The sequence below is a fragment of the Nicotiana tabacum genome, chromosome 9, assembly GCF_000715075.1.
Source record: "Nicotiana tabacum cultivar K326 chromosome 9, ASM71507v2, whole genome shotgun sequence".
Classification (NCBI taxonomy): Eukaryota; Viridiplantae; Streptophyta; class Magnoliopsida; order Solanales; family Solanaceae; genus Nicotiana; species Nicotiana tabacum.
In genome coordinates, this window is record NC_134088.1 from 19,457,406 (window position 1) to 19,470,077 (window position 12,672).

The window sequence follows — 12,672 nt, forward strand, 5'->3', positions numbered from 1 at the left end:
AGTTTACCTTACATAACTATAATACCTTCCATGTTAGTATTTCTAATGTTTAGTATTTAAAAATTAGAAAAAAACACAAATTAAAAGTAAAAATACTCTTGAAATTAAATAACGCAGATGGAATTGTGAATGTGCTATTTTCTTTATATCATAAATCAATTACTATTTGAAGTCTAAATAAGTGCAATATAGAAAGATAAATAGTTAAACGCCACGATATTAATTAATGATGAATTTAAAGATAAATAGTCAAACATCAGGATATTAATCACTGATGAATTTTTAATGGTAATTTCTGATTTCTATACTATATTATGGTTGAACTACTTTTCTACTCAAATAATATTATTTATTTATTATTTCTATAATATTTAAAAATGATACACAATAATTACAATAAAAATTAGCAAAACTTATAAGAGATAGAGGTGATTAGCAATAGTCAATAACACTAATGATTCTTCAAATACAAAGATCCAAAGTGAAATGTCAGATACATTTTTACCTTTTAATAATAGAATTTTTATTGCATAATTGAAACCCGGAATGAACTAATACTAATAATTTGCAGAAAATATATTATTTCCTTTAGAATTAAGAAACAAATGATTACGTTTTAAAATTAACTATACCAAAAGATCCAATTCAATTCTTTTTTAAACTAATCATCGCACAATAAATTATTTCTTAAGTACACAAAACTCTTGGAATATAAAAATAAAGTAAAATTATGTATAGAATAGTAACTTTAAACTGGCTAAGAGAAAATTTAAAGCAATAAGGATAGAACAGTTGAAGACAAAATATATTCTAACGAATGACAAACCATTATATTTTATATGAATTAAATTACTCCTTTTGAAAAATATTAACTCAATATTAGTCATTTTAGGATTTATATTGTCACTTGTCATTTTTTTTCCTGAATCGTAGGTCAACCACGTTATTTCAAATTTTCTAGAAGACTAATAAAGTCATTTTTTTCAATTTATATTACTTCATAAATTTTTAAAAAATCATGATAAAAGCATTTTTATGTTACTTATTTATTTTCAGTAGGTCGCATAAATAAAAATAATTTTCATAAAATATTCCTACAAAAAACCCCATACAACCATAGTAGGATAATAACTAATACTAATTGAGGAGTTCTATTTTACAGTTTTTTCTTTTATTGAGTTAGTGATATATAATCAATATTCATCATCCTCACAATTTACGTCTTTTATTTTATGACTCAAAGAAAGACTTTAATATAATAAGTATGTGATTATTTTCAAAATAAATGTTACTCATTGAGATCGGGTACACGCGCAACGCGCGTACCCTAAGACAAGTATTGTACTGATGTTGTATTAACCACCAAACTAAAGGACAGAGGACAATAAAACAAAAAGGAAATAAGAAGAAGGCCAAAAACATAAGCAGGCACCTAAAATAAGCATGACTTTTCAGTTTAGCACTTCAACATAGGCTTATTCCAATTAGACACTTAAAAATATATTCATAATGTATCTATTGAACACCTTACTTACTATCAGTAGAAAAAATAAAGCGAGTGTAGTCTACTTGCGGATGATGTGGCAAATCGACGAATAGATTGGAAACATGTGTTATTTGGACCCAAAATAATTATTAACTAAATGTCTTGAGACAAAAAAATACCTCCCTCCCTCTCCATTTTCTTCTTCGCTCAGCTACACCCAGTTGCATCCCAATTTTGTTGAGGAGAAAGGAGTTACTTGATTATGAGAGTAGTTTAGCCTATTTATGTACGGTTGATTAGTTAGGAAGTTAGTGAGATTAGTGAAGTACTTAGTTGGTTAGTTTGTTACAATAGTGGTTAGTCACACATGTGTGTATATATATGTGTGTGTTAGTGTAAGAGATGCACAGTAAGTGGTGAATACAATTTTCACTGTTTCATTCATTCTCTTTCTCAGATAACTCCTTCTTCTTCTTTTCTTTCTCTTCTCCCTCGTAGCTAGGGTTTCTATTGGTGATTAATAACCAAATTTCAGCATGGTATCAGAGCTTTGAGCTGGAATTGAAGCTCGAAAATCGATCCTCGCCTTATTCTCGGTCTAATTTCTGGTTCAAAACTACTACCTCAATTCTTCTGGTTTTAAAACTCGAAATTGTTCAACAATGGCGGTTGATGATTTGTCTAATAAAAACACAACTGTTATTGCTGAAAATGCTTCGCGTGCATCATCAGATGATGAATTTGAGGAAGAAGTGACAGTAGCAGTCACTCATCTTCTGTACTTAGCTCCCAGCGATACAAGTGAAATCTCTTTGATCTCGTTTCAGTTAACTGGCACTGACCACTACTCCCTATGGCATCGATCTATGCTAGTTGCCCTACTTGGCCGTAATAAGCTTGGGATTGTTGATGGCAGGTGGCCTAAGGAGCAGTTTCGTGAGAAGTACTGGTATTAAGGAGAGAGGTGCAATGCAATTGTGTTGTCATGGTTGATGAATTCAGTGGCTCCGACCTTAATTAGTGGCATTGTGTACGCTATTAGTGCACATGTAGTGCATATGGATCTTCAAGAACGCTTTGATAAGGTAAATGATACACGTTGCTACAATTTGCACAAGAAAATTGCTACCTTAAACCAAGGTACTGCATCTATCTCTGTTTATTACTCGAAGCTCAAAGATCTCTGGGATGAGACTGAATCTGTAGTACCTACTCCTGGCTGTGACTGTGTTAAGACAAAAGAATTTATTGTGCATCTACAAAAATAGAAGTTGTACCAATTTCTAATGGGCTTAAATGACTCTTACTCTCAAGCTCGTAGTCAAATTCTTATGATAAAACCCCTGCCTACAGTGAATCAAGCTTATGCTATGCTCATGAGTGATCAGAGTCAAAGATCTGTAGCAGCTACTGCTGGAGTGTTAGGATCTGCTCCTAATGCAAACACAAATGCTTATGATTCCACTGCTTTGTACAGTCCTAAGCCTAATTTCAATCCAAAGTTTAGAAAGAATTACAATGTTCAGTGTGAGTTCTGTAAAATAAAAGGCCACAGTAAGGAAAACTGCTACAAAATAATAGGATATCCACAAGACTATAAGTTTAAAAAAAAATGGGGAGCTGGAGCATACAATGCTATGATAGAACCTAGTCATGATGTGCCTTTGCACACAAATCTTGTCTCTCAGAACATGTCAATGACACCTATGCAAATACAATCCATGTCCATGTATCATGGCCATCAGTATGTGAGTCAAGCTACTGAAGGATTAAAGGGTCAAGGAAACTCTAGCACTCAGACTAAAGTAGGTTCTTCTTCCTCACAGCCTTTGGGATCAACAAGTACTGCTTCACAAGAAGGTGGTTTTCATTTCACCAAGGAACAATATGATCAAATAATGCAGATTTTGAATAATAGCCCAACTCCTCCTACTCAAGCAAATACAGCAGGTATTGATACTACTCTTTTAGTATCCACTAACTCACAAGAATGGATCATTGATACAGGTGCCACCAATTATATGGTGTCAGATGTTAATTTACTGACCAAAACCTCCTTAATCACACCTTCTAGTCCTAAAAGAGTTCTACTACCTAGTGGAGATGTCACTCAAGTTACTCAGATTGGAGATAGTCATATTTCAGATAGAAACACTATTAAAGAAGTGCTTTATGTACCTCAGTTCAAATTCAACTTATTGTCAGTCTCCAAGGTGACAAGAGATCTAAGATGCTTTGCTTCCTTTTATCCTGATTTATGTGTATTTCAGGATCTCTTCAGTGGCAAGGTGAGGGAGATTGGTAGGGAAAGAGATAACTTATATTTCCTGCAGAAACATGGTGCCAAGAAGCTTACTGCAGTCGCTTTAGTTGCAGCTGGAATAAAGTCAAGAAATACTGATATTACTTTGTGGCATAAAAGACTAGCTCATATCTCTAGTATGGTACTCAGAAAACTGTTTCTTGCTAAACTAGCTAGTATTACTGACACTATAAATAAATGCATTGTATGTCCATGTGCTAAGCAAACCAGGTTGCCATTCCCTACTAGTTGTATTAAGAGCACTGATGCATTTGATCTAATTCATGTAGATGTTTGGGGTCCTTACAAATATACAACTTTTGATGGAAATAGATATTTCTTGACTGTTGATGATGATTTCACCATAATGACTTTATTATTTCTTCTAAAATTAAAATATGATGTATGTGTTGTACTTGCACAGTTTATTGTGTTTGTTCAAACTCAATTTAACAAAACCTTGAAGGCTATCAGATCTGACAGTTTGAATTTGTCAATTCTGTATACAATACCTTATTCCAGAAATATGGCATTGTCCATCAGAAGACATGTGCTTACACTCCTCAGTAAAATGGAGTTACTGAGAGGAAACACATGCATATCCTGGAGGTAACTAGAGCCTTAAGGTTTCAGGCCAATATTCCTATTAAGTACTGGGGTCATTGTGTTCTTGCAGCAATATATATTATCAATAGAATTCCATCTTTTGTACTCAATGGCCTGTCTCTTTTTGAATTGTTGTATGGTAGAGCACAAACCTTGGAGCATCTGAGAGTTCTTGGTTGTCTGTGTTATGCCAAACAGGTTCAAGAAACAGACAAACTTTTTCCTAGAGCTAAGCCTACCGTCCTTATGGGGTTTTCTGATACTCAAAAGGGATATATCATGTTAGATTTGGACACTCATTGCTTTCTCATTAACAGAGATGTTTCCTTCAGGGAAGATGCTTTCCCTTTCAAGGATTCTCCAGCATTTGTACCACCTGTGTTCTTGCCCCCCGAATCATACACTTTTGATGCAGAACTCACCTCACCTCATTCTTCTACCAATTCTAACCATGCAGCTAGCAGATCAGGACTGGACTCATCTCTACAACACCACTCAATATCAGAAGTGGTGCCAGCTTCCTTGTCTTCTCATGATCAGAGCTTCACTAGTCTGAGAAGATCATTAAGGACCAAACAAGCTCCTATTTGGATGAAAGACTTTGTGTCTTTGCCAGGACACAAGTCTGTGCCTTACTCAATTACCAACTATGTGTCATATGATAGACTATCTAGCTGCCTTCTCCTAAATATCAGGCCTATCTAGCTGTCTTCTCTACTATAGTGGAACCTACCTCCTTTGAGGAAGCTTTTAAAGATCCTACGTGGGTGGATGCTATTCAAGCTGAGATTGTTGCCTTAGAATCTAACCATACTTGGTATGTGTTCTCCTTGCCTGATGGCAAAGTTCCTATTGGGTGCAAGTGGATATACAAAGTAAAGTACAAGGCCTCAGTAGAGGTAGAGAGGTTCAAGGCCAGGCTTGTGGTCAAGGGGTATAGTCAACAAGAGGATGTTGATTATCAGGAAACATTTAGTCCAGTGGTTAAAATGGTTACAGTCAGAACAGTTCTGGTTGTTGCTGCATCTGAGCATTGGCACATTCATAAGATGGATGTGTACAATGCTTTTCTCCAAGGTGACTTGCATGATGAGATATATATGACTCTTCCACAAGGCTTTCAGAGTCAGGGGATAGTAGACCAACATGCAGACTCTTGAAATCCTTGTATGGTCTTAAACAAGCACCAAGATAGTGGAATGCTAAGCTATCTAAAGCACCGGTGCACTTAGGCTTCATGCAGAGTCAACATGATCACCCTTTGTTTATAAGAGGGACAGGCAAACACACTGTCATCATCTTGGTCTATGTGGATGCCATGCTTCTCACTGGACCTGACTTGGCACTAATAGATGAAGTGAAAGCTAAGCTACAACTGACTTTTAAGATGAAGGACTTAGGAGAGTTGAAATACTTTCTTGGCATTGAATTTGCTAGATCACAACAAGGCATCCTGATGCATCAAAGGAAATACACACTAGAGCTCATCTCTGAACTTGGACTAGGAGCTGCAAAGCTTGCAGTTACACCTATTGAAGCCAATGTCAAGCTTACTACTAAGGAATATGATGAACAAACTGGCATCCTCGATGGCACATCAGATGAAACCTTAACAGACCCCAGCAAGTACTAGAGGCTACTAGGAAAGCTGCTCTACTTGACAGTCACAAGACTAGACATAACATTCAGTGTTCAGACACTAAGTCAATTTATGCAGAAACCAAAGAGGTCTCATATTGAAGCTGCACAAAGAGTGGTTAGGTATGTGAGGCAGCCTGGACAAGGCATACTACTGTCTAGCAAAAAGAAGAACACTATCACATCATACTGTGATGCTGACTGGGTAGCATGCCCTCTCACTAGGAAATCAGTAACTGGATTCTTTATCAAGTATGGTAAGTCATTAGCATCCTGGAAGTCAAAGAAGCAAAGTACTATCTCTAGGAGCTCTGCAGAATCAGAGTACAAGAGCATTGCATCAACTGTGGGAGAGTTGGTTTGGATACTTGGCCTATTCAAGGATATTAGGATAGTTGTTGAACTCCATGTGAACATACTCACAGACAGTAAAGCAGCAATTCAAATAGCTCCAAACCCAGTATTCCATGAATGCACCAAACACATTGAGATCGACTGTCATTTTATAAGAGAGAAGATACAAAATGGGCTGGTGAAGACTGAATATATAGCAACTAAGAAAAATCTAGCAGACATTCTAACCAAGGGCTTAACCAGAGTTCAACATGATTATTTGTTGTCCAAGCTAGGGGTACTTGATGTCTTCAAACCACCTAGCTTGAGGGGGAGTATTGAGGAGAAATGAGTGACTTGATTATGAGAGTAGTTTAGCCTATTTATGTATTCTTGATTAGTTAGGAAGTTAGTGAGGTTAATGAAGTACTTAGTTGGTTAGTTTGTTACAATAGTGGTTAGTCACACATGTGTGTATATATATATATATATATATATATATATATATATATATATATATAATATACATGTATATAACGTGTATATATATGTGTAAGTGTAAGAGATGCACAGTAAGCGGTGAATACAATTTTCACTGTTTCATTCATTCTCTTTTTCCGATAACTCCTTTTTCTTCATTTCTTTCTCTTCTCCCTCGTAGCTAGGGTTTCTACTGGTGATTAATCACCAAACTTCAGCAAATTTCCCCTCCTTCACCATTGTTGTTATACAACCAACCCCCTTCCATAGAGCATCAGCACCACCACCATTCCACATGCTCACCAAAACAAAAATCTTAAATTTGTTATAACCTTAGATCTTCATCTCTCGTATTGATTCAATAGACAATTTTTCAAATTTCACTATAAAAAGCCCTTACAATTAGAGAAGAACCACTAGTAGTCAGCGAGCAGCCAAAAAAAAAAAAGTCGACCAACAGCGACCACCGAAAAACGTTGAGCTTGGCCAAAAAATTTATTCTTTGGCGATCCTGTACTACCACCTCCGACACTTTGTCTCATTTCCTTCAACTCTTATTTCCTCATTTCTGAATTACCTTAAAAATTTCATGCTCCTTCAAAAATTAAATCAGATAACTACTGAGTTTGATCGAAAAATCTAGCCAACGGTTCCAGTTTCATCAATGACAATGAGAGCTTTGACAACGCCAATGACCAAGAAGATTTAAGAGTAAGCTGAAAGATTTTTTTTAAAGTGAGTCTTTGTAATTGTTCTCGTGAGTTTCGGTAAAAAAGCGGAATTGGAGATATTAAGGAATGACTGTTTATGGTAGATTTTTGGTGAAGAAAAACTAAAAAATAATTTTTTTATAAAGAATAAAAATTTACTTGGGTATTGTTCACACAATATGACATGTCAGCATTTTGTGTTTAATAGACACACATTTATTGATATTTGAGTGTCTAATTGGAGCAAGCCTAAATTTAAGTGCTAAACTGAAAAGTCATGCCAACTTCAGGTGGCCCCTTATGTATTTGGCCTAAGAAGAAGGTTACATTTATATGACTCGATATACATAGCCAAGCTCGACTAGAGGCCACAAAAAGAAAAGAAAAAAAATGTTTGAATCACGAAATAAGGAGGTGCTAAATTATGCATAACATAACTGCATAACATTTTGTCACATTCATATGACGTCTTAATTTCAACATCGCATTCTAGGGTCCTTTAAGAAAGTTTGTTTATTGACTTGTAGTATGTTTCGCCAAGTTTTTAAAATTAGTTTATTTTAAAAATTATTTTTTTAAAAAAAAAGTATTTTTCTCAAAAGGTTTTTGGTGAGAAATAGTTTATGTTTGAATAATTAATTGAAAAGCACTTCTGGGCATCAATTATTATTTGACCAACCTTTTAAAAAGTGTCTTACGTGTATCTTTCTCAAAAGTGCTTTCAGAGAAGTGCTTCTGAAACTATTTTTTTCTGTTTCTCCAAAACTGCTTCTGTTTCTACTCAAAAACACTTTTTTTTTCTTCAAAGAGATTGGCCAAATATTTTAACTTTGGAAGAAAAAAAGTACTTTTTGAAAGAAAAAAAATGTGCTTTTGGCCGTGGAGAAACTTGGCCAAACAGGCTATATTAGCCAAAGAGCATTATATCGAACATTTTAATTTGATCTCAATCTTAACAAAGAAATGAGAGATTTTTTTTTTATAGCAAATATCCAAAGATGGATGAAATTAACTGCTAACGAAATTGATGTTGAAGTTAAAGAAGACTAAAAAATATGAACAATGTCGGAAAATTTTAATTATGTTTTTTTTTTTTTTTTTTATAGCAGTATCGTGGTCATGAGCTATATATAATTTACCACAAATAAATTACTTTTAAAAATAATTTAGTGATTAAGGGTATCGTTGCTTTAACTTGGTAATGATACTAATTTTCTTTCCTTTTATGGTCAAGAGAATCCTATATTATTATCATCTTGTAGTCTACAAGAAATTAAAAAATGGAATTTGGTTTGTTACATAACGATTATTCGATTAATACTTTCTTTATGGTGGAAAGGCAAAAGAAATAATGAAAAGAAGACTTTACTGGCTCAAATTTGATAGTGAATAAAATGTTGCCACCTTTTCAGCGACATATTGAAACAACTTTATTAATTGGAGGAAAATAAAAAGAAAAAGAACTTCATTGAAAAGCATATCAATAAGTCTTGGTAGACCATCGACCTAGGGACACATCAACTTTTCTAGGCAGTAACAAGTAGTGACAAAATGGTTAAAAGAAAATAGTTAATCATTCGTATTATTCATTAAAAAATAGGTTGTATGATGAACTTTTTAAAAACGGGTCAAATATAGATAAAAATCATATTATCCATTTAGAAAATGGATAACCAATGGGTTTAATTCTTATATTTGTAAAGCCTCAAATTGGGGGTTCCTCAAGTTTGGGAAACTGAGAATTCTCCCAAAAGTGATCATATTCAAAAAGTCATTACCCATATTATCCGTCGATTAACCCGTTTTTTAGCCGTATTAAATATGGATCAGGTCGGATAATTTATTCATTTTTTTCATTACCCGTTTTCGACCCGAATCATATCCGACCCGACCCGACCGTTTGCCACTCCTACTCGTGACCAATATAATCCGAACATTAGTTTACCACTTACTTGGATTAGGAAAATATTCTCAGGTAAAATGCGGTACTTATTATTATATAGGGTTTGGTTAGCATATATTTCATTTTCAATATAAGTAGTACAAGTACAATTTTGTAATTCAATTTCGCTATTATTTTATATTGGATTCAATAGTGTATAATACATATGTTACAGTTTCTATATTAATAATCCCCGCATATTTTCCAACATGTCTCGTAATAAGGCTCGCCAAATTTCCACAAGAAAATCATTAACTACAATATTTTTTAATCCCAAGGAACTTAAAATTTTTAGAATACGGGGATCAAAAAAATTCTTAAGTTGATTTTGTTATATCGACGGATTAATTCGTTGAACATGACATTTACATATTTAAGAAATTACAGTAAAATACTAAAAATATTAAGTACTACTCACTATTTAAAGAATTTAGTCAAAGAGAAAAAAAATTCCTTTCCAAATACGAGAGACGTGAAGTAAATGTTCCTTTCTTGGATGCCCAAAATGAACTCATTGCAATATAACAACATCAAAAGGGCAATAGATAATGACATCAATAAAATATTTCTATTTCCGTTTTTGTTTTTCCTTTAAAAAGAGATTGTGATAAGTATAGAACACAGAGACCAAACACAGTCTTAAGATTGATTTTTGACTTTCTTAATTTTAGCACATGTTCTCAAGTGAGGGTTCACTTTTGTTAATTAAAACGTACGGATTTATATTTGAGTAAGTTGAAGATAGAGTATAATTGAAAGTTGATAGTGCCAAAAAAGAATATTATGACTTTGTTAGTGGTACCGGAAAAAAATAAAATAAAAAGCCCTACTCAAAGCTTTCTAATTCCTTATTTTTGGTAACTTATAATTTAATGATTTTGCATAAACAATAACCATAAATCCAGTGTAAATAATTTAATGACTCACCAAAAAAATGAAAATAATTTAATGATTCAGTTTCAGTTGAATTTGAACTTCTTTTGGTGTGGTTGTGTACAATGAATATTTTGAGGGTTTGCACCTCCCTTAAAAAAAGTTATTTTATAGTCTTAATCGTAAGATAATTTATCCAAAGTATCCTTTATCTCTCCGTAAACATTCCACTTAATTAACATTCTACTAACTTGGACAAAAATGGTGAATTTAAAACATATACTGATAAAAGTTTTTTTATTTTTAAAATATTAAATATTTTGAAACAAATTTGATTTGTCAAAATGACTACATTTAAGACCGAATTAAGTACTCATTATATTTTTTAGACCTGTTATTTTCCAACACTGAAAACTGCATTATTATCACTTTCGGAAAAAGAAAAAGAAAATAGAAAGTAAACAAGAACATTTTGGTCATGCCAAACACCATAGAAAATTACCTAGCGGATTAGTTATTCCTTCCGTTCACTTTTACTTGTCCAGTATATTAAAAATATATTTTCATTTTTACTTGTCCACTATACTAAATCAAGAGAAGACAATATTTTTTTTTCTTCTTTTACCCTTATCATTTATTTCTCATTCCCAAAATTATTTCTCAATACTTTTGAAAATGTCGTCATTATCATGAGTAAAATTGTAAAATATATATTTCATTTATTATTTCTTAAAGAGCGTTAAAAGTCCAAAGTGAATAACTAAAAATGAACGAACGGAGTATGGAACTTTAAACCTATGAGACAACTTATAAGTGGAGGCGGATGAAGCATATGAGTTCTGAACTTACCACCAAACTCATAATTCATTTTAATTATTGAATTTGTAATTACATATTTATATATATTTAATAAATTTTTTAATACAAATACATAATTTAAGCAAAATTAATTGGGCTGGTCTGAACCTATCTAGTTCTCTAGATCCAGGACAAAGACAAAGAGAATGCCGAAAGCGACATATCTAATTAATTAATATTCTTGGTATGAAAAGAAAAATTGTGACAAGTATTTGGTGAACATATATAATGATTAAGTCAAAACCGGAACTTTTCCTTATTGTCGTAAATATGATATAATTTTCATTTAAATTTAATATAATTAAACCATGAATAATAAATAAAAGATGGCTCAAACAAGTAGTGCATGATGGTACTTAATTATTAAATGTTGCACATCTTTCTTGATTCGCAATAATAGTCAAACCAAATTGCAATTTATTAAAAATTTATGTAGACGCTATGAACATATAGTCTCCTTATTTTTTAGAAATTTTACCTCCTATAGCAAAAGTTGATACCTTATTTATTATAAATAAATACCCTTTTAAAAAATTATCCCCTATAGCTACCTTTTAATTTTTATAGCAAAATATCTATTTATGGTCACTTCCTACCTTTAAGCCATTAAATACGCTGTGTATTATTTTTCTCTCTCCCTCTCTCTTCCCTCTCTCCTCCTTTCTCTTTCCTCTTTCTTCTTTTTTCCCCCCGATTTTTTCCTCCCCTGCTTTTAGAAACCCTAGCATGGGCTGTGTTCCGCCAACGACAGATACGGCCAGCGACCACTTCCCCCCTTCCTTGTTGTGTCACCCCTAACCCCCTCCTCCGGCCGACGATTTCTTTCACACATTTGTGTTACACATTCTAAATTTTTCTTAGATTTTGCATTGATTGTTCATGTTTGCCTTGTGAAATCTGAAGAAGTTCTGTCTCTAGTTTCCGTTTGATCCTTTAAATTGGTGCTTCTTCAACAACTGTCTTCATTTAACCGGCGGCGACGCCCCACATGGCGGCGGCCTGGATATCGGTGGATTGGGGATGGAGTTTGGGGCTGAGGAACTTAAAGAGTCTATTACCTTTTTTCATTGTATTTCAATGTATCTCGATGTATTCCATGTATTTCATTGTATTCACTGTCTTTTTTTTATTGTATTTCAATGTATCTCGCTGTATTCCATGTATTTCATTGTATTTACTCTCTAGCTGTATTCCATAAATGTATTCATATATTTTTTTTAATTAATATAATTTATGTATTCATATGTATATATGTATTCATATGTTTTTGCACTATAGATGACCTGCTATACTTCATGTATTCAATGTATTTTTATGTATTTAATTGTATTCAATATAATTATATAATTTTAATATATAAATCTATTTGTAAAGATACCACTAAAAATATTTTAGTAAAGATACCACTAAAAAAAGAAAGGATGGATTGAATCTCTGAAGATTG

The 12,672-nt window shown here is 33.1% G+C and overlaps 1 protein-coding gene across 1 annotated transcript; it reads left to right on the forward strand.

The window, feature by feature from the left end:
- Nucleotides 1-2,148: 2,148 nt before the first annotated feature.
- On the forward strand, nucleotides 2,149-2,754 carry LOC142163807 (uncharacterized). The gene is made up of 2 exons (XM_075220952.1): nucleotides 2,149-2,435; nucleotides 2,529-2,754. Exons 1-2 carry the CDS (start codon nucleotides 2,149-2,151, stop codon nucleotides 2,752-2,754), a joined length of 513 nt encoding a protein of 170 aa, XP_075077053.1.
- The last annotated feature ends 9,918 nt before the right edge of the window (nucleotides 2,755-12,672 follow it).